Here is a 24,225-nt window from a genome sequence, read left to right on the forward strand (position 1 = left end):
ATTATTTTAACCTTATACTTAATAGGTATCATTTAGGTACATATTTTGATACTATGTAACCATGAAATTTTTGCTTATTAAAATTTCACCTACTAAATATTCATTGTTTGATTTTTCATATGAGAGAATTATTACAAAAGTGGTGGCCAAATAGTGATTGTTCCAATTGTATCATTTCTTATATATTTATTAGTTGTATTCTCCTATAAGAAGGAACTTGCCCATATTCCACCTCATTTATTTCTATTTATTTATTTATTTATTTATTTATTTATTTATTTCATTATGGACTTGTGTATTCTTATTCTCTAAGTTCAAATCCATTACTGTAGTTATTCATTTTGAAGCCTTAGGTGTGTTTATTGCCTGCAAGGATTCTAAATGATCTCACAGAAGCCAACTGGAAATATATATATATATATATATATATATATATATATATATATATATATATATATATGAAACACAAGGAATAGAAACTAGAAACTAAAAATCTGAAAGAAAGTTTACCCACAGGACGTGGGTCTGGAGTGGGACAGAAAGAATGGTGTGGATGTTGACATAAAAGCTATAAGTTGCAATCTGTTTATACTTTTTAAAACCCATAATTTCGAATTGATATCTCTAATTCTAGTTTGGCACCATAGAGTTCTTTGCAGCATCTCCTTTCCCATGTACAGAGCAACTTTCCCTCAGAGTGAGAGGGACTACTTTTTCCTCAATGTTACTTATTTGCTGAATCTTTGGATACGTGGTGAGTTGTTTCAGAATCTTGAACTCAAACCACTGTCAATGACACTAAATATAGCTTAAAACTTTATTTCAAGTGTTGTTGTTTTTCACTTGTGAGAGTATATAGTCAAAATTGGGGGTTCAAAAATTAATTTAGTTACTTACTTAATTTTCCCCTTTAGTCTAATTATGGTATTCATTTGAAATATAGCTAGGTCCATTTGTTTTGTTTTATTCTTTGTTTCTGTTTTATTTTATTCTTTTTTGTTTTGTTAATCCTCACCTGAAGATATTTTTCCATTGATTTTTTTTGAGAGAGTGGAAGGGAGAGAGAGACAGAGAGAAACTTCAATATGACAGTGAGTCATCAATTGGTTGCCTCCTGCATGTGCCCCAACCAGGGCTGGGGGTCAAACCTGCAACTGAGGTACGTGCCCTTGACTGGAACTGAGCCTGGGATCCTTCAGTCTGAAGGCTGACACTCTCTCCACTAAGCCAAGCTGGCTAGGCCTGTTTTGTCTTCTATTTTGCTTGCTTTATTCGCCACCTCTTCTGTTTATTTTTCAATGGCAAACAATAACATAGTCAAAAGTTTACACATAACTGTCCTCCTCATCTCTCTGCCTCACCTCCTGTAGGTAAAAAAGCTCATTAGTTTCTGTTTTATTGAATTTATTGGGGTGACATTGGTTAATAAAACCAAATAGGTTTCAAGCATACAATTCAGTAAAACATCTGTATACTGCATGGTGAGTTCTCCACCCAAAGTCATGTCTCATTTCATCCCCATTTTTCCCCCTGTGTTCACTTCCACCTTCCGCTAACCTTTTCCCTCTATCACATATTGTCATCTGTTTGTGTCTATCTGATATATATATATATATATATATATATATATATATATATTTGTAAATATATGTATTTTTGCTTTATCCCCTCACCTGTTCATCCAACCCCATTAACCAACTCCCCTCTGATAATTGTCAGTCTGTTCTGTGTATCTATGCTTCTGTTTCTATTTTTTGAAAAATATTATTTGTCCATTAGATTCTACATATAAGTGCTATCATATTTTATTTGCCTTTCTGTGACTGGCTCATTTCACTTAGCGTAATAATGTTCAAACCCATCCATGCTGTTTCAAAAGATAAGATTTTCTTCCTTTTTACAGCCGAGTAGTATTCTATTGTATGAATGTACCACCATTGTTTTATTCACTTATCTATTGACTAGAGGCCCAGTGCACGAATTCGTGCACAGGTGGGGTCCAGCCAGCTCGGCCCCAATCAGGGCAGACCAAGGCTGGGCCTGTTGCGGGGAGGAGATAGCGGGAGGTTGGCCAGCCGGCCTGCCCTGATCGGGGCTCAATCAGAGCTAGGCCAACTAGGGTAGGGGCAGTGGGCAATTGGCCAGTGGGCTCCACCCCTGATAGAAATGGTGGGGGGGCCTATCAGGGGTGGGGCCAGCCAGGGGGAGGGGCTACAGGAGCTTGGCCAGCCAACCCCACTACCTATTGGGATGGAAGGACAATCACGGGTGGGGCCAGACAGGAGGAGGGGCTGCAGGCCAATCAGAGTGGTGAGGGCCCATCAGGGATGGGGCCGGCCAGGGGGAGGGGCTACAGGAGGTTGGCCGGCCAGCCCCACCCCTTATTGGGTTGGGGGACCGATTGGAGGCGGGGCTGGCCAAAGAGAGGGGCTATGGAGCATGGGCCAGCTGGCCCCACCCCCTAATTGGGTGGGGGATGCCCACTGGGGGCCAGCACCTTGGAGGAGGGGCCATGGATGGTTAGCCAGCCGGCCCTGCCCCTGATCGGGGTAGGGGGGCTGACCTGGGGTGTGGCCAGGTGGGGGGAGCGGCTGCGGGAGGTTGGCTGGCCAGCCCCAACCCCTATTGGGGTGAGAGGTGATCAGGGGCGGGGCTGGCCAGGGGGAAGAGCTGCAGGCCAATTGGTGGTAGGGTCCCATTAGGGGTGGGGCCAGCTGTAGGGGAGGGGCTGCAGGAGGTTAGCCAGCCAGACCCCTTCCCTATTGGGGTTGGGGGTCAATCAAGGGCATGGATGGCCTGGGGGAGGGTCTGCAGGCCTATCGTGGAGAGGTGGGCCAATCAGGGTTGGGCTGGCCAGGGGGAGGGTCTGCAGGAGGTTGGCCAACTGGCCCCACCTTTTGATCAGGTCAGTTCCCTGGCCACAGTGGGCATCATAGCGACCAGGCATTGGTCATTCCAGTCCTTATGGATGCTGGCTTTTTATATATATAGATGGACACCTGGGCTGTTTCCAGATCTGTTTTATTCTTCCTGTGTTTATTTTTGCTCAAATAGGCAGACATATGTGTGTTCTATCTCCCCTTTATTTTCACTTAAAATTGGACTCTAGTAAATGCTCTTTTACACATTGCTTTTTCCCCATTTATCCTGATGTTTCTTCATACTGATTCATGGATATCCTTGTGCTAATTTTTTCACAATTGCCAAACACTTGATTACACTGATATTCTATAGAGTTTTTTTTAGGTGTCCTAGAATGAGATCTAGGTCAGGGGTGGGCAACCCCTGGCATGCGTGCCAAACATGGCACGCCAGTAACTTTTGTGGCACGCGAAACCCTCTTTTATAATCTTCCATTTATAATTTTGTTCTTAATATCGACTTTTTTATTTGGAAGCAGAAATTTATTGACCTCAGAGTTGACTTGGAAAACATTGAAAAAAAGCGACTAGAGACAGGAGTCCCAGAGAGAAGTGTAGAAAACGAACTATTGAGGACTTGGAATGCCAATCCAGAAAATTATTTCTGTTTAAAAAACTTTGCAACAGCGTTACTCTCCATGTTTTCATCCACATATGCTTGTGAATCTTTGTTCTCAGTGATGAATTTTGTTAAGTCTCGTAATAGGAGTAGCCTGATGGATGAAAGTAGTAGCTCATGCATATCTCTGAAGGTCATGAAATATAAACCTGATGTAAAATCTCTGTCATCAGTGATGCAGCAGCAAAAGTCCCACTGGTAATATCAAGTGGAGTCATAAAGTTTTCTGTTGGACTACCAGTGTACATGTATACATTAAAAAATCAATGTATTTTTCATCATCATATACTGTTGTTGTTGCTCAAATGAATTTTATTATTTCTTCAAGGTTCTTCACATACGTACACCTTAAGAGATATCAAGTAGGCGTAACATGTTCTCAAAAAATTAGGGTTGGCACGCAGAAGAATTTTGAGTCAGACATTTTGCTGGTTTTGGCAGGCACTCACAAAAAGGTTGCCTACCCCTGATCTAGGTGATGAGTGTTCTAAATGCCACTGCAAGAGCTAAAATAATAAATTTCATATTTTGTATTTAAATTACAATTAAAAATTAAGAGAAAGTAAAATAATCTCTACATACAATACATAAAATGACTATCTATATTATAAAAGCCTGTGGCCATAACATGGTAACACCGGGCCGACCAAATGACCAGTCCCAGAAGGTGCATGGAGCACCTCTTGAGCCCTCCCCCCACCCCACCCTAGAGCACCGGCAGCATTGGTGGAGCATCGCAGGGCACCGGCAGCATCCAGGGAGTGTGCGAGGCATCACGGGGTGGCAGACATGGCTCTGCTGACAGACTAGGCCTAGAGGACCCTACACATGCCCAATTCAATCATGCACTGGGCCTCTAGTAAAATAATAAGAATATATGAACAAGAAGTAAATAGAGGGGGAATTATATACCAAAAATATATTTAATTAATCAAAAAGGAGAAAGACAAGAGAGAATAAATGTGAAACAGATGTATCAAATAAAAAACATAGTAACATGGGCCATAGCCAGTTTGGCTCAGAAGATAGAGTGTCAGCCTATGGACTGAAGGGTCCGGGATTCATTCCATTCAAGGGCACAGTCTCGTGTTGCAGGCTCAATCCGCAGTAGGGGGCATGCAGGAGGCAGCCAATCAATGATTCTCTTGCATCATTGATGTTTCTATCTCTGTCTCTCTCTCCCTTCCTCTCTGAAATCAATAAAAATATATTTTAAAAAAAGGAAGTACAGAGCTTTAAGAAAACAATAAAAAACATAGTAATATTGAAAATATAAATACAAAAAGAAAAAATATAATGCAAATATATTATAACTAGAGGCCCAGTGCACGAAATTCGTGCATGGGTAGGGTCCCTAGTGGCTGCAGGCAGCCGGCCATGGCCTCCGTTTCCTGGCTGCTGGATGCCACCAGGGCCTTCCTTCGTTCCACGATGCCCCCTGCTGGTCAGTGCACGTCATAGCAAGCGATCGAACTTCTGGTTGGTCGAATTCCCAAAGAGACACTTTGCATATTAGACTTATATATATATATACTAGAGGACCAGTGCAAGAAATTCATGCACTTGGGGGGTTCTTTAGCCTGGCCTGTACCCTCTCACTGTCTGGGAGCCCTCGGAGGATGTTGAACTGACATGGGGAGTGTGCCTAAGTGCTCGCCAGCCGTGAGCCCGGCTTCTGGCTGATCTGCTCTCCCCCTGTGGGAGCAAACTGACCACCAGGAAGCAGCTTCTGCGTTGAGAGTCTGCCCCCTGGTGGTAAGTGTGCATCATAGCGACCGGTCGTTCTGCTGTTTGGTCAATTTGCATATTAGCCTTTTATAATATAGGATTACATTAGATGTTAGTAGATACATTTCTCCAGAAATATAATAATTGTTACTCTACATAAAAGATCAAAATCTAACATTACACTGTTAACAATAGACACCTCACAGATATAAGGACAAAGAAAAGTTTCAAGTGATAGAAGAGAAAAACCATGTAAACACTAACCGCAAGAAAGCTGCATCATTACCATCTACACTACCCTAGTATCTATATCTCTATCTGCATCTGTACATATAGATAGAAAGTATCAGAAGTAGATGAGGTCTTAAGGTAGGACCCAGTACTAGAAATATCTTCTAATTATAAACACAATTGTGTGCTGTCAAGTGCATTTTTTAAAGTCTGTCTCTTTTTACAAAGCTATTTTTGGTAGTAGCTAGGAATTTCCAAAGTGTAATTTTTCTTACTTTGAATGATTGCAATCTACCAACATGATGACATTGAATGTGAGCTGGGAAGAAATGTGCATAATCAGCTTGAATCCAAGAAAATCCAACATTTAAATATCAGGGGGAAAAAAATAAATGGAAAGTTCACCAGAAGCAGACTATGATGCTAAATTAGGGCATCCTCATTAACACAGTATAAACAATACATAAACAAAATCTGACATATCTCAAAGGAAAAAAACAAAAATCCACAATTATAATGGTGCAAAATGTTTTGCATGAGATTTTGCATACATCTTGTAAGAGATGATGAACAAGCAAAAAATATCAATTAGTAATAAAGAATTATTAACGATCCAAGTAGCAAATATGACCTAGTTAACATATTAACAACACATGTACATGATGACAAAACGCATATTCTATGAAAGTTATATGGAAGTTCGACCATACAATAATTTTAGATCTATCTCACTGTGCTCCTGACTACAACAGGAGGATTTCATGATTGCTGCTTAAAGAACTTAACCCTATTGACACACATCTCTAAGGCCTGTTTGATATCTCTGTTCCTCAGGCTGTAGATGAAGGGGTTCAGCATGGGGGTAACTATTGTGTACATGACCGAAGCAATTATGTCTTTAGAATCCCATGATGAGGAGGAAAAGTAAACACTAGCAAGTGTCCCGTAGTATAAAGACACCACAAAGAGATGGGAGCCACAGGTAGAAAAGGCTTTATAGAGTCTCTTAGTGGAGGGGACCCTCAGGATGATGGTCCCTATACGGATATAGGAGCATGAAATAACACCAAAACACAAAAAGAAAATCATTCCTCCCTCAGTGAATATGACCAGCTCATTGAGGAAGGTGTCTGAACAGCTCAGCTTCAGGAGCACAGTGAGGTCACAGAAGAAGTGGGTGATGGTATTGTCAGCACAGAAAGACAGTCGGACCAAGAGGAGGGTATGAATAAGAGCATGGACACAGGCAACTATCCAAGAGCCAGCCACCAGCAGCACACACAGCCCCTCCCTCATGATGGTGGTGTAGTGCAGAGGGTGACAGATGGCCACGTACCTGTCATATGCCATCACAGCCAGAAGAAAATTGTCAACACCAGCAAAATGTATGAAAAAATACAACTGAGAAATACATCCCACATTGGGGATGGATTGACGCTCAGTCTGCATGTTCCTGAGCATCTTAGGGACAGTGACAGAGGAAAGAGAAATGTCAGAGAAGGCCAAGTGGCTGAGGAAGAAGTACATGGGCGTGTGCAGGCGAGAGTCCAGCCTGATGAGCAGGATGATGAGCAGGTTGCCCAGCACCGTGGTCAGGTACATGCCCAGGAACAGGGTGAAGAACATGCCCTGCTGCCCTGGCGGGATGGGGAGTCCCAGGAGGAGGAACTGGGACACGCTGCTCTGGTTCTCAGGCCTCATGCTGCTCTTCTGTCTGCTGGGGATGAAAGGACAGTGAAGAAGGCTAGAGACTTTGAAAGTGTGTTTATGGTCACCACTGTAGGGTTTCCTACTTTCTCCTGGATAAAAATAACATCTTGTATTCATGTAATCTGCTATAGTTTTCATTGCAAGCAACACATGTTCAATGCCGAATATGGCTTCTTTCAAATGAAAACAGAACAAATTCATCCTTATTATTTAATCCCCCAGGTTCCTGGCACTGTGCTACTAATTAGAGATACAAGAATAAATGGGAAACACAGGAACTCTTTCCTCTGCCCCCTGACCCTCTGGGCACACCTGACAGAGGACTGAGTAAAGGAAAGGCTCTGGAGCCAGATTCCTTGTGCTGTGAGTCTGGTGACATCGCTCTCTGGGCGGCTGACTTAAGGAGCTGATTCTATCATGGCCACATGTTATGCCACAGTATGTGAAGATACCAATATCACACATTTCTAGAGTCAATAAGAAGGTTCTAATTCAAGACACATGAATATCTAAGAACAGTGCCTGTGTAAAATGAATACACAAAATTTTAGTCACTATTTTTATGATGTGCTAACTACCCTCAAAAAGCCAAGATCAAATGTAGGAATTTAATCAAACAGTATCTTGAGAAGATCAGCGCAAAGGGCCAAAGATTTGGCCTAGCTCCTTGTGCTACCTTATCGGAGCTCTCACCCTCTCAAGAGGCATTGCGGAGCTCATATCCTGTCATTGGGTAAATCTTCTGGTGAAACAAGTCTAAATGCACATCCATCTTTTTGCCAAGAAGTAAACTTACCTCAGTGCATCTATCTCCATCTGTATCTGGTGCTTCATGCTGGCTCAGAAATGAGGATCCATTGGCAGGAAACACCTGAGATCTGAGATCTGGCATGTGAGAACTGGGGTCCCTGAAGGATGGGAAGTGCCTATTAGGATTCAGATACCTGACTGACCATCACTATTTCTAGTTCCAATCTTCACATTCTATATAATAAAAGGCTATGATGCAAATAGACTGAATGGTGGAACAACCAAACAACCAGTCGCTATGATGTGTGCTGACCACCAGGTGGCAGAGTGCAGAATATGGTGGGCATCGGCCATGGTGTGATGGTGGAGTAGGTGAGCGCGGATGCTAGTCCAAGGCTCGGCACCAGTCGCTGTGATTGGGGCGAGCCTCTCGTAGTTATTGAAAATTCTTTGCTCTCATCTGCTGCCGGCACTGCTGCTGCTCGCATCTGAAGCTGGCACTGGCTCAAATCGCTTTGCGCTGTCAGTGGCGGTGAGAGAAGGGCTGCTGACAGACAGGGGACCTGGGGGGCCTCAGTAGGATGGACCTGGCAGGGGCTCCAAGGATGGGCCAAGACCCGCCCCTGTGCCCACCGCAACCTTACGGCCTCCAGTTCCTTTCAAGGTGCACGAATTCATGCAGTGGGCCCCTAGTTTATAATAATTGACATTTAGTAAACACTCTGTCAAACCAATACATTTTTGCATTCATTGACACATTAAATTTCAATTGTCCTAGGAGGTAGGTATTGTAAAACTTCATTATATACATATTCAGAAGTTGTGAGAACCCACATGACCACACAGTTAGTAACTGCTGTAGTCTCAATTGTCTCATGTTTCTTAAATTTATTAGAATCTCTGCTCCTATAACCCTGCTGTTTCTCCCTCTTTTTAATTAGACAAAAGAGCCAGGACCTTAAGAAATATAGTCTCAGCATTAGTGGGAGTCCTTCTGCTCAGACAGGGTCACCACTCATAGTCCTAAAGCACAGTATTTTGCAAATGGCTTTTATGTACCTTCAATTTCACTCAATCTACCATTGTTTATTCTGTATCTGGGAAGTAGGGTGACGGTGATTTTTGTTCCTTCATTTACTAACAGTAGTGAGATGGCTTACACAATTTCACATAGATATTACCCAGCGGAACCTGATCTCAAGGTAGATTTTCTCATCATCTTTTCATTGGGAAGAGATTTCACCCATTTCTTCCTGTGGGAGGTAGAAAGGTTAAGCTAAAGTTGAATGTCAAAATACCCATAAGCTTGGGAGAGGAACTTGGCATTGATCTTGTTGTGTATGTGTGTCTAATGCTAGTTACTTACTGGCATTACTTAAGATTAAGTAATGCCAGTAAGTAACTAGGATCTCAAACATCTCCTGGAAGAGACCCATTTTGAGGGATGGGAACAATAGAGAAATAGTACCTTGATTTTGTCAGCACCATGAGTGAAAGAGGTGGCTGGGAGACACTCAGTAATAGAGAGGAGAAGTGGCTGCCTAGAGGTCCGGGGGGAGTCTTTGGATGGACTGACTTTCTTGTCAGGTACCAGGTATTGTCTCCTAGCATTCAGGAAATGGACAGTCAGGTGTCATGGCCTCTACAGGCTACAAATTACTAAGTGCTTACAATGTGCTAGAACTTAAGCACCTTACAGACAAAATTCCAGTAATTGTCATTATTCCCATTTGACAGTGGAGGCTGCTGAGCATCTATGACCACAGAGCTATTAAGTTGAGTGTAGATATATGTGACCTCAGATATGAGCATTTAGTTTCTAAACCATGTAACAAAGTTTAAGAAGAAGTTCAAAAACATTGGGCTTCCAGGGATGCTTCTGTATTCAAATCAGTAAAAAATGGCCCCAACAGATCTTCAAAATGGGCTTTTTTTGGAGCTGCCTGAGTGGAATCTGGTCTGTAGCTATGGTGAATCCAAACATATGAAAGCAAGATATTTGTTGGCCTTTTCAGTATCTTGGTTTTAAGTCTCCGTCCTATGTATCTTCTGTGTGAAGGAAGTCAAGGTGTGAGTTTGTACAACACAAAAGCACTCACACACTATCACAGCCACAGCCTTGCCAGATGGAGACTTACAGACTTCCCTGGCTTACACTCCAGCTAAGTAAATACAGCCAGAGTGTGAGTCAGTGTCACACAAATCTATGCAAAACTCACACAAAACTCACTCACACGTGTGCAACACAGTTGCACACACATAACTCTCAAGCATCCTCCACCACACACATTGCAGTCACAGGCAGTCACAGATTCAAATCACAAGTGAGGCACAAGGTCTTCCATGCAGCACACAGGCAGCAAACACAAGAGAAATAAGGCAGACATCGCTGAGGAAACTCCAGGCTTCCCTGACTTATACTTATCCTCAGTGGAGACATTAAGTGTGTGTCACTGACACACACACAAAGTCATACAACACACACACACACACACACACACACACACACACACACACACACACGACTATGGAGATTTCTGAGTCCCTTCTAATCTAAACCAGAGCTGTGAGTTCTGATACCTTGTGCTTTGTGCTGTCTCCGGAATCCTCAGTTTCTGTGCAGGAGACCCAGGATTAAAGGGAAGGGAACAAACCATCATGGTCTGAGGACCTTTACAGATTCTCATGTCTGATCAGCAGCTTCAAAACAGTGGGCAGTTGATCTCCTTTTAGCTTCAGAAAAGGACCCCAGAGGGAGACAGCCCCAAGCCTCCGACTAGAGCAGCAGTCAGTTGGGATAATTGCCCAAGTTCCTTCAGGCCCCTTGAAAGGAACATGGTTAGGGGCCAGAGACTGAACTGCAACTGCAGTCCCAGCCGACAGTGTCCGTAATGTCATTGATACCTAGGGCCTCTGCCCAAGTCTCCAGATGGCAAGCACTCCCAGTTGCCCGTGGCCTCTGCATCACAATTCCAATGATGTCATTCAGCAGGCTCCCCAAAACCTATACAGACCTCTGTTAGAACACAAAGCCCCTTCAACAGGTGAGTGAACAAAAAAGCGGTAGTAGATCTGTACAGTGGAATAGGACTTGCCAATAAAAGAATCATCTAAAGGGCAAAAAGAATATAAAAATGTCTTCATACATATTCATCGTTAAACAATCTCAAAATGCTTATGCTGAGTGAAAGAAGGCAGCAATAAAAGAATAGATTCTGTATGATCCCACTTAGATAAACTTCTAGAAGGTGCAAACTAATTGATGTGACAGAAACATATCAGTAGTTTCCCTGGGGGACAGAGGTGAGGAGCAAAGAAGGAGCAGGAGGTAGGCTTGGGGAAACTTCCTGGTCCTAACAGCTTGTAGTGACAGCTTAATGGGTGTATACATATGTCAAAAGTATTCAGATTGTATACTTTAAATATATGAAGTTTTTTTTATTCACTTAAACCTCAAAAAATCTCTTTACTTTTTAAATGTATCCTTATTTTAGAAAGTATTACAGTTGTTACCTTTTTTTTCCCCATTGGCCCCCTCCACTCCACACTCGCCCCTCCCAGGCCTTCACCACACTATTGTCTGTGTCCATGGGCTATGCATATCTATATATATAAATGCCTACGCAACCATTACAACTGCTTGACCCATAAACTGGTCGCTATGATGTGCACTGGCCACCAGAGGGCAGATGCTCAATGCAGGAGCTGCCCCCTGATGGTCAGTGTGCTCCCACAGCAGGAGCGCCTCTCAGCCAGATGCCGGGCTCACAGGTGGCGAGCACAGCTGCAGCTGGGGGAGCCTCTCCCACCTCCATGGCAGCACTACCATGACAGTGGCAGCAGCAGACGCAGGGGGCTGGATTGAGTGGGAGCGATGCAACACCCAGCCGGGGCTTGGGCTCCTCCCCAGCCACCTGCCACTTCACACACTGCTATATCTTTGTAGGAAATCTGGCTGAAACCAGCAGTCCAACATCCCCCAAGGGGTCCCAGATTGTAAGGGAGCACAGGCCAGGCTGAGGGACCCCACCAGTGCATGAATCTGTGCACTGGACCTCTAGTATGCATATAAGGTCCCTGATTCATACCTCCCACCTACCCCACCCCCACCTTCCCTCTAAGATATATCAGTCTATTCCATGCTTCTATGACTATGGATCTATTTTGTTCATTAGTTTATCTTGTTCATTAGATACCATATAGGAGTGAAATCATGTGATGCCTATCTTTATTTTACTCATTTTTAATTAAAATTTAAAATTACAGTTAATATTCAATATTATTTTGTACTAGGGGCCCGGTGCACGAAATTCGTGCACTGGGTGGGGGTGGGGGGGAGAGTGTCCCTCAGCCCAGCCTGCCCCCTCTCACATACTGGGAGCCCTCAGGCGTTGACCCCCATCACCCTCCGATCGCCTGATCAGCCCCTTGCCCAGGCCTGACGCCTCCGCCAGAGGTGTCAGGCTTGGACAGGGGACCCCCCATCTCCCCCCGATCACTGGCTCTGGCCCCCGCCCAGGCCTGAGGCCTCTGGCCCAGGAATCATGCCTGGGCAGGGGACCCCCATCTCCCTCTGATCGCTTGCTCCACCCCCCGCCCAAGCCTGACCCCTCTGACCCAGGCTTCAGGCCTGGGCAAGGGGACCATCATATCCCCCCAATCCCCGGCTCCACCCCCCACCCAGGCCTGATGCCTCAGCCAGAGGAGTTGACCCTCATCACCCTCTGATCACCAATCACCGGATCGGCCCCTTGACCAGGCCTGAGGCCTCCGGCAGAGGTGTCAGGCCTGGGCAGGGGACCCCCAGCTCCCCGCGGTTGCAGGCTCCGCCCCTGCCCAGGCCTAATGCCTCTGGCCTAGGCGTCCGGCCCAGGCAGCGGGGACCTGCAGTGGCAGCGGGGGGCACCACGATCGTGGGCTTCGCTTTAGGCCCAGGCAAGGGACCCCTAGCTCCTGGGACTGCCAGCTTCGACCGTGTCCAGCTCCCATTGCTGGCTCCACCCCTACTTCCTGCTATCACTGGCCAGGGCGGCAAAGGCGCCTGATTCTCCGATCATGGCTGGGGGGCAGGGCAAAGGCGGCCCCAGGGCTCTTAGCTCCCCCCTGGGTTTCCGATCACTGTCAGTGGCAGGGGGCTTCTTCCTGCTTTCCCTTTTGCCTCCCTGCATTGTGCCTACATATGCAAATTAGCCGCCATCTTGTTGGCAGTTAACTGCCAATCTTAGTTGGCAGTTAACTGCCAATCTTAGTTGGCAGTTAATTTGCATATAGCCCTGATTAACCAATGAAAAAGGTATCGCCGTACGCCAATTACCATTTTTCTCTTTTATTAGTGTAGATTAGTTTCACATGTACAGCATAGTAGTTAGATAATCATGTACTTTATAAAGTGTTCATCCTGATATTTCTGGTACTCAACAGGCAATACACAGTTATTACAATTATTATTGACTATATTCCCTATGCTGTAATTTATATCTTCATGACTATTTTGTAAGTTCTTTTTTATTTTATTTTATTTTTCAAATTTATCTTTATTGTTGAAAGTATTACAGATGTCCTCTTTTCCCCAATTGATCCCCTCCTCCCCACTGTCACCCCATCCCCATGTCTTCACTACACTATTGTCTGTGTCCATGGTTATGCATATATGCATATTACTTCTTTGGTTAATCTCTCCCTGTCCCCCATTCCCTCCGAAATACATCAGTCTGCTGCATGCTTCAATGTCTCTGGATATCTTTTGCTAGTCAACTTATTGGGTTCATTAGATTCCACATATAAGTTAGATCATGTATTACTTATCTTTCTCTGACTGGCTTATTTTACTTAGCATAATACTCTCCAGGTCTCTCCATCCTGTCTCAGCGATTAAGAGATCCTTCTTTCTTATAGCTACCTAGTATTTCATTGTGAAATATGCCACTGTTTGTTTGTTTTTAATCCATCCGTCTACTGATAGGCACTTGGGCTGTTTCCAGATCTTAGCTATTGTAACCAATGCTGTTATGAACATGGGGGTGCACATACTGTTTCTGATTGGTGTTTCAGGCTTCTTCAGATATATTCCTAGAAGTGAGATCATGTAGCCACTGTGCAGAACAGTATGGAGTTTCCTCAAAAAGTTAAAAATGGAACTCCCATTTGACCCAGTGATCCCACTTCTAGGAATATATCCCAAGAAAACAGAAACACCAATAAGAAAGGATATATGCACCCCTATGTTCATAGCAGCACAATTAACCATAGCTAAGATCTGGAAACAGCCTAAGTGCCCATCAGCAGATGTATGGATTAGAAAACTGTGGTACATCTACACAATGGAATACTATGCTGCTGTAAAAACAGCATGGATGGAACTGGAGAGCATTATGCTAAGTGAAATAAGCCAGTCAATGAAAGAAAAATACCACATGATCTCACTCATTTATGGATAATTAAGACCATTATAAACTGATAAACAAAAATAGATACAGAGGCAGAGCAACATGGAACAGACTGTCAAACTATAGCAGGAAGGCCGGGGAGGGTTGGGGGGGTGGGTAAGAGATCAACCAAAGGACTTCTATGCATGCATATAAGCATAACCAATGGACACAAGACACTGGGGGGTTTGGGAGGCTAGGGTAAGGTCAAGGGGAGAAAAAAAAGGAAACATATATAATACTCTTTGTAATACTTTAAGCAATAAAACAATTTTAAAAAAAAAAAGAAAGAAAAAAAAAGAGTTCCATTTTTAATTTTTTTAGGAAACTCCACACTGTTTTCCATAGTGGTTATACCAGTCTACATTCTCACTAGGGTTTTTCTTTTCTCCACATTTTCACTAGAACTTGCTGTTTGTTGATTTAGTGATGATAGTCATACTGGCAGGTGTGACGTAGCACCTCATTGTCATTTTAATTTGCATCTCTCTGATGATCAGTAACATTGAGCCTTTTTTCACATGTTTCTTGGACATTTGCATATCCTCTTTGGAGAATTGTCTATTAGGGTCTTCTGCCCATTTTTCAATTGGATTGTTTGTCTTCCTTTTGTTGAGTTGTATGAGTACTTTATATATTTTGGAAATGAATCCCCTATCAGATGTATCATTGGCAAATATGTTCTCCCATACAGTGGGGTCCCTTTTTATTTTGATGCTAGTTTCCTTTGTTGTGCAGAAGCTTTTTATTTTCATGTTGTCCCATTTGTGTTTTTTTCCTTATTTCTTTTGCCCTAGGCTATATACCTGTGAAATTTCTGCTATAAGAAATGTATGAGATTTTGCTGCCTATGTGTTTTTTAAGGATTTTTATGGTTTCATTACTCACATTTAAGTCTTTTATCCAATTTGAGTTTATTTTTATGTATAGTGTAAGTGGGTGATCTAGGTTCTTTTCTTCCTTCCTTCCTTCCTTCCTTTCTTTTTTGCATGTATCTCTCCAATTTTCCCAACACTATTTATTGAAGAGATTGTCTTGACTCCATTGAATGCTCTTTTCTCCATTGCCAAATTTTAATTGAGTATAACGACTTGAGTAAGTTTCTGGGGTTTCTGTTCTGTTCTATATCTGTATACCTGTACTTGTGCCAGTACCAGGCTGATTTGATTAGTGTGTTTGTAATATAACTGGGTATTTGGTATTGTGATCTCTCCAACTTTGTTCTTCTTTCTCAGTTTGCTGTGGCTATTCATGGTCTTTTTGGAGTGTTTGCTCTAGATCTGCAAAATATGCCGTTGGTATTTTAATAAGTATTGCATTGAATTTATAGATTGCTTTGGGTAGTATGGACATTTTAATGATGTTAATTCTATGAATCTATTTATACAATATATTCTTCCACTTGGTTTATATCTTTTTCTTTTTCTTTTTGCATTGCTTTGTAGTTTTCCAAGGACAAGTCTTTTACCTCCTTGGTTAAGTTTTATTAATAAATTCTTACCTTTTTTCTTGCAATGGTAAATGAGGTTTTTTTTTAGCTTCTTTTTCTGATAGATCATTATTGGTGTATAAAAATGCCATGGATTTCTGGGAGTTAATTTTTTATCCTGCTACATTGCCGAATTAATTTATTAAATCTAGCAGTTTTTTGGTGGAGTGTTTATGGTTTTCTATGTACAATAGTGTGTCATCTGTGAATAATGAGACTTTTACTTCCTTCTTTCCAATTTGGATGACTTTTATATTTTCTTCTTGTTTGGTCACTTTCCTAGCATTTTCAGTGCTATCTATAATAATAAAAATATAATATGCAAATTAGACCGATGTCCTTCTGGACAACCTTCCAAATGAATCTGGCGCTGTGAGTGAAGCCTGGGTCGTGTGTGTCGGAGGGAAGCCAGTGCTGGCAGTCAGGGGAAGGAAGACCTTCTCTTGCACGATTTCATCTATTGGGCCTCTAGTGTTGAATAAGAGTGGTAAAAGTGTAAATCCCCTCTTGCTCCTGTTCTTACTGGAAATGGTTTTAGTTTTTGCCCATTGAGTACAATTTTGGCTATAGGTTGGTCATATATGGCCTTTATTATGTTCAGGTATGATCCCTCTATCCCACTCTGCTGAGAGTTTTTGTCAAAAATGGGTGTTGAATTTTGTCGAGTGCTTTTTCTGCCTCTATTGATATGATCCTGTGATTTTTGTCTTTCAGTTTGCTTATGTGATGTATCAGTTTTACTAATTTGCAAATACTGTACCATCCTTGCACCACTGGGATAAATCCCACTTGGTCATGGTGTATGATCTTTCTAATATATTGCTGGATCCGATTTGCTAATATTTTGTTGTGATTTTTAGCATCTATGTTCACCAGGAATACTGGCCTGTAATTTTCTTTCTTTGTAGTGTCTTTATCTGGTTTTGGAATTGGGATAATGCTGGCCTCATAAAAAGAGGTTGGAAGTGTTCCTTCCTCTTGAATGTTTTGGAGTAGTTTGAAGACAAAGTGTTAGTTCTTCTTGGAATGTTTGGTAAAACTCCCCTGTGACGCCGTCATTGGTGCTTCTTATGTGAGAAAATTATTGCAAATGTGAAGGCCAAATAGTGATTTTTAAATTCTATAATTTCTTCTTTATTAGTTGTGCTATCCTAAAGGAAGGAAATTATCCTTATCCAACACCTGTTAGTTTTTTATTTATTCATTTATATTATTATGTATTCATGGATTCTTATTCTCTAAGTTATAATCTATTACTGTTGTTATTCATTTTAAAGCTTTGGGTGATTTCATTGCTTTCAAGGATTCTAAATGGTCTCAGAGAAGCCAACTGGGAAATATATATAAAAGAAACACAGGAAGGAAAAACTAAGAAACTAAAAGCATGTTTGCCCATAGGAGGTGGGACAGGAGCAGGACAGAAAGAATGAGAATGGGAACAGTTTAGATCTTGATATATAACACGTAAATTGCAATCTGTTTCTACATTTAAAACCCAGGAGTTTGAATTGATAGCTCCAATTCTAGTTTGACACCATACAGTCCTTTCCAACCTCTCCTTTTCCATGTACAGAGCTCCTTTCCCAGAATGAGGGTCACTTCCTTTTCCTCAATGGTTGCTTATGCACTGAATTGTTGGATACATGGTGACTTGATTCAGAACCTTGAACTGTTAATGCCATTCAATGTACAACTTTACACATTGTTTTCAGTGTTTTATTTTTAATTGAAAGATAAATATAAATTCTGGACTCAACAATATCTTAGGGTATTTATTTAATTTTCCCTGTTACTCTAATTTTGGAGTTTGAAAAATACTTAAGTACATTTGATTTGTTTTATTCTACTTTGTGTTATTAAACACCTTTAATATTTATGTTTTACTTGCAAAAGTAGCATAGTCAAGACTACACAAATAATTTTACTCATCTCCTCATCTCTTCTGCCACAACTCCTGTCGGTAAACAATTTCATCAGTTTCTAATTCATTCTTCCTGTGCTTCTTTCTGCTCAAATTGGCAGACACATGTATATTTTATTCCCCTTTGTTTTTACATAAGAGGTAGCATGCTATAAATACTCTATTACACATTGCTTTTTTCATTCAGCAATATATTCTAATATTTCTCCACATTGACTTACAGATATCTTTGTTCTTATTTTACTCACAGTTGAAAAATATCAGTTGATGTTTTATAGAGTTTTCTTTAATGGTCATGAAATGAGATATTGTTGATATGTGTCCTAAATGCCACTGCATTGTATACCTCAAATAGCTAAGTAGAAAGTAAAAAGTGATGCCTGCATACAGCACAGAAAAGAATTATAAAACAATAATAATAATGTATGGCCCTAACCAATTTGGCTCAGTGGATAGAGCATCGGCCTATGGACTGAAGGGTCCCAGGTTCGATTCCAATCAAGGGCATGTACCTTGGTTGCGGGCACATCCCCAGTAGGGGGTGTGCAGGAGGCAGTTGATCAATGTTTCTCTCTCATCGATGTTTCTAACTCTCTATCCCTCTCCCTTCCTCTCTGTAAAAAATCAATAAAACATATATATATATATATATATATATATATATATATATATATATATTACGGTAATAGTGGGAAAATGGAACTGAATATATGTATTTACTTAAAACAGAGAAAGACAAGAGGAGTATATGTGAAACAGATGAATCAAATGGCAATTATAGTAATAAGGAAAATATAAATTCAAATGTATTATAATTATATTAGATGTCTATAGACAGTATATCCAGAAATATAATAATTGTTGCTTTACATAAAATGAACAGTATCCAGCATTATATATTGAACAATGCACACCTCACAGATATAAGAATAAAGAAATGTTTAAATTGATGGAAAAGAAATACCATTTAAACACCAACCAGGAGAAAGCTGCATCCTGACTATACTATACCGTATTTACTATACTACACTACACTACGCTATGCTGTGCTATGCTATGCCATGCTATGTTATGCTATGTTATATTATACCATACCATACCATACCATACCACGCCATGCCATGCCATGCCATACCATACCATACCATACCATACCATACCATATGCTACCATACCATACCATACCATACCATACCATACCATACCATACCATGCTATACTATACTACACTATGCTGTGCCATGCCAGGACATGCCATGCCATGCTATAACATATCCTACCATACTATAATATACCATACCATACCATACCATACCATACCATACCATACCATGCTGTAACATGCCATGCCATTCCATACTTTACTATACTATGCTATAGTAGTATTTATATATCTAGCTGTATCTCTATCTGTATATGTATCTACATCTATATAGATATAATGTATTCATATTAATATCAGAAGTAGATGAGGTATTAAGGTAGGACCCATTACTAGAAACTCTTCCTAATTATGAAACTAGTGGTGTGCTCTTAAATGCATTCCTAAAAAGTCTCTTTCTACAACATCCTTGTTTTGTAACACATACCAATTCTTTATTATGTAATTATTCTTATCATGCCTGATGGCAATCAGCTAACATTAGGAAGAGATGTGCACAATCAGCCAGAAACCAACAAAAAGCAGCATAAAAAAATCATGTAATAAAAAGGGAAGATTATCAGGAGCAGATCATGATGCTTAGTAAGTGGATATTTGATAACATAAAATTTTTTAAAATACATAACCAAAAAATAACATATCTCAAAACAGAAAGATACAAAACCACAGTGATAATTGTGAGACACGTTTTGCATAAGATTATGCATATCTATTATATGAGATGATGGACGTATAAAAATATTAATCTACACTAATAAAAGACAAACATGCAAATTGACCATACCTTCGTGACGCCTGAAGCCACTCTCACCAGCCCATCAGAGCGACTATATGCAAATTAACCCAACCAAGATGGCAGCTGGCAGCCACGGAGTTGAAGTGAGAAGGAGGCTTGGTTGCTCCAGTGGTGGAGGAAGCCAAGCTTTCCGGCCGGCTCTGAGCCCCACTGAAGGCAACAAAGTTGCAATTACAGAAGGTAAATAAACCCCAGATACCTGCTTTCAACCAGATGAGCAGGATGATGAGCAGGTTTCCCAGCACTGTGGTCAGGTACATGCCCAGGAACAGTGTGAAGAACATGCCCTGCTGCCCTGGCGGGACAAGGAGTCCCAGGAGGAGGAACTGGGACACGCTGCTCTGGTTCTCAGGCCTCATGCTGCTCTTCTGTCTGCTGGGGATGAAGAAGGCTTGGGAGTCTCAGGAACCTAGAAAGGATGAACAGGACATCTCATCTCATACTGTTATTATTGGGAAAACCATTAAATTTTAAATAGTTTCATATTAATTTCTCACACCTGTGGATGTATGCCTCTTTCCTCTCTCCCAGTCTGGCTCAAGGAAAACATTGAACCTCCAACATAGTCACAGACCTCATCACATAGAAATAAGAGGGTTCACTGTTAATTCAAATATTACTTTTAACATCACGACTGAGTCGGGATCTCTACTGAGGACTGCACTGCAGCAGTGAGCAAGAAAAGCCAGGTGCCCATCTCTGTGAGTTTACATCTTGATGAGCATGGACGGATCATTTCTACACCAGGCCAGAGCCTAACCATAATGATCCACTGTGGCAGGAATGGAAGGTGAGCCCCTGCAAAGTGGTGTCGGTTGTTTCTGCCTGAAAGTAATGTGAGACTCCAATGATGAGTGGGCGTTGTTGGAGCATTGTCAGACCTCCTGTGAACCTACCGGCTCCCATTGACCCTCAGCTGTAAACTCAGGAACATTCTGGGAATGGGTAGCCATTGATAGCCACTGGATGCCAGAATATCTCCAAAACCAGAATAGTTCACAAAGTATCTATATATGTAAAAGGCTAATATGCTAAGTGTCCTTCTGACCATCTGACTCGCCGCTTTGATCCGACTGGTCACTGTGATGCACACTGACCACCAGAGGGAAGATGCTCAACAGAGGAACTACTGTGATGTGCACTGGCCATTTACAAAGAAACGGCACCGTGGACCTGGCGCTGACAAAGCAACACTCAGCTTCCCCAAAGAGGGAATTGGGCTCTGCCACCACTCCAGGGTGACAGCCCACCAAATTGCAGCCAATGCTGCTGAAACCCCATGGTGCAAAATGCGGCCCACAGCCCAGCCCAACCCAGAAACAGTGGCTCTGGCACCGGGTAATGATGTCACTTAGCAACGCCCAGCTTCCTCTCCCCATTGACTAGCCTCCTTGGAGTTTCTTCGGCCCAGGAACACGACTTGCTTTATAGCCAGGTGAATACATTTTACGCTTTAACCAAATGTCTGTGAAGCATTTTCACATACCTCATCTCATTTGATCTGCACAGTAGTCTTGGAGTAGGTAGATAGGAGACTCAGTAGAATCCTATATTCTTTTCATTAGCCAGAAAATGGAGATTTAGAAAGTTTAGAAACTTTCTAAATTAGACCTGACTGAATAGAAGAAATGGTGGAACTTGAAAGTGACTTTAGGTTTTCTCGCTGCTCAGAATATAGTCAAACACTGAGGCAGTTAAATATTTTACCCTTTGTTCTCCTTGCGTCATCTACAATAATAATCTCCTTTGTGTTGATATTTACTGCTGTGTTGCTGACAATTACCTGAAAGAGAAGTTGGGGTGCTTCACGGGGCTGGAAAAAGTTTAGCTAAATCAGAAAGCATGTCTAATTAAGCAAGTTTATCTATATATATAAAGCTCTCGGTGGCGCCTATCACATGCGTGTATTTCCATCTGTCATTGCCTATCGTGACACTTCTGTTATAGAGAAAGGGCGAATAGTGATATTAAAATATTTTTCTAATTAATTTCCTTTCAATGTGCACAAATTTTTGCACTAACCCTCTGGTCTTTCATAATAATGCTGAACACTTAGATGAATATTTGGGTACCAGGTTAAGGACTTTACCTACATTTCCCAATTTAATTCACACATCAGCCTTATATTCCCAGATTTTAAAACCTCTTCACAGCTGCTCTAAGGATTTGTATTCTTTGACCTATTTTAGTTTTTAAGAAATAGAAACACAAATGACACAAATTCTGTGGGCACACAGCAGTACAGCAGGGACAGAAAGGTGCACAAATATGCGTGTGTATATTAGTATCTATTACATATGTGATATGTACTGTTTATAACTTGACACATATGTATTACCATTTTCTATAAATTAAAAATCGCCACTGTTAGCTACTTCATGGGGCTCAGTCTAATTATGTCTGTGTGATCAGAACCCATGCTCATAACTGTTACACAGGGAAACTTCCCTTTTCTTGCTTAGGAGTCAAGCACAATATATTATTTCAGAGCTGTGAGGACCCAGAGTTATCAAAAAAAAATTTATTCCCTTTACTAGACAATTATAGTCCCTCATATTTATTTACTTTCCAACTGAGAAAAAAATTCTCAAATACATTAGGTATATTTATGCAATAACTATTTACTAAGAGTGTCTGCAAGATTCATAAAACTTGTGTCATTCTTTCCATTTTATAGACGTGAGAGTAAGACCAATATTTTATATAACTTCCCCAAGTTCTCATCACTATTTAATGGTAATTCTGCCCAACACCTTCACACATCATGAAGCCTGGAGTTTATGGTTTGTTTGTTTGTTTGTTTGTTTGTTTCCCTGGGATGTTTAGTAAAAATAAAGAAAAGGTTGGAAAATTCTGAGCAACTCAGTCACACTCAGGTACATAAAAATGATAGCAGATCCATTTCAAGAAACAGGTTGTTGCTTAGAATTTGAGTATCATAGGTAATGGTGCCCCAGAAGGAGGACACTTTAGGAAATACTGGAGTCATGGATACAGATCACACACACACACACACACACACACACACACACACACACACTGCTGATTTGGGAATGTAAGTCACCCCTGACCAAATTTTCATCTTGAAGGAAGAATAGGCAATATGTGGTTCATCTCATAAACACTCATATGTATGCATACAAGTCAAAATTAACACAAAGTTGGACATACACAACATCTATAATAATAGAAGGGTAATATGTTAGTTAGACCGACGTCCTTCCAGGCATCATTTTTGGATGAAGCCAGGGCAGGAGGGAGGCAGCCCGAGTCCCAGGTGCCTGCCAGGAGCCGGAGGAGAGCAGTCTGGGTCCCGGTGCCTGCTAGTGGCCAAAGGGAAGCCTGGGTCCCATTTGCCTGAGGGAATTCAGTGCCGGCAGCCAGGGGAAGGAAGGCCTACTTTTGCACAAATTTTCGTGCATCAGGCCTCTAGTATAATAATACACCTCTCATCCCAAAACATACTCACAGTGCACATCAACACACCTGCTTCATGATGCACCTGGTGAACACTCAACTCACCACATATACATAACTCAAACACTACACACACTTCACCAAAAACACACAAGACCACAAACAATTCAAAAATCTTACAAGACATACCCAACACATATGCACACCCAGCCACACTTGCTACAACAAACAGTGTACACTCTCCTATATTTTTAATATATATTTTATTGATTATTTACAGAGAGAAAGGGAGAAGGATAGAAAGTTAGAAACACTGATGAGAGAGAAACATCAATTCAGCTGCCTCCTGCACACTCCCTACTGGGGATGTGCCCACAACCAAGGTATATGCCCTTAACCGGATTCGAACCCGCGACCCTTTAGTCCGCAGGCCAACGCTCTATCCACTGAGCCAAACCAGTTAGGGCCACTCTCCTATTAATGCGAGTGTATTAACGAGCTTCCCTACTTCTGACCTTCCCCTTGCTGGGGGACGGCAGTCAGCATGAGGCGGTTAAGCCTATTCAGTCACAGGCACATTTATTAAACCACCAACAACACCCATGCATATGGTCACACACACATGGTCACATACACACAGAGAAAATCCAATAACATAACTTCCAGCTCACATACACGAGGTGTCACCCACAGGCACAGTTCACATGTGCACCACACACTGCTGAGCAGAGGCCTGAGATCTCTCTGAGCTGACCTTGGTTCTTTATGAGGTCGGGATCCTCTTGTCCAACAGCAGAGACCACAGTCTCACTCCTGATGCTCAGCTGTGATGCCAGTGTTTACAGTCACAGACATGAATCAGACCTGAACCCATGCGAACACCAGGAGGCTGAGAACTTGGTCTACATACGCTAAAACGAGACTGTGTGTCAGATTCATAGCACAAACGCACACAACTATCAAACAGCACATATACAGGCATATACAATACGTGCACACACACAGGGTCATGGACACAGAATCTCATACATGAACCCACTAGCACCCAGGCAGGTC

At 41.8% G+C, this 24,225-nt stretch overlaps 1 protein-coding gene across 1 annotated transcript; it reads right to left on the reverse strand.

Moving 5' to 3' along the window:
- Positions 1-6,258: 6,258 nt before the first annotated feature.
- LOC308527915 (olfactory receptor 1J4-like) lies at positions 6,259-7,200 on the reverse strand (the record flags this gene model as incomplete). The annotated part of the gene is made up of 1 exon (XM_081103348.1): positions 6,259-7,200. The coding sequence occupies one exon, from the start codon at positions 7,198-7,200 to the stop codon at positions 6,259-6,261; it is 942 nt and encodes a 313-aa protein (XP_080959474.1).
- Positions 7,201-24,225: the final 17,025 nt, after the last annotated feature.

The sequence above is a fragment of the Myotis nattereri genome (assembly GCF_964212035.1).
Source record: "Myotis nattereri genome assembly, chromosome: 12".
Classification (NCBI taxonomy): domain Eukaryota; kingdom Metazoa; phylum Chordata; class Mammalia; order Chiroptera; family Vespertilionidae; genus Myotis; species Myotis nattereri.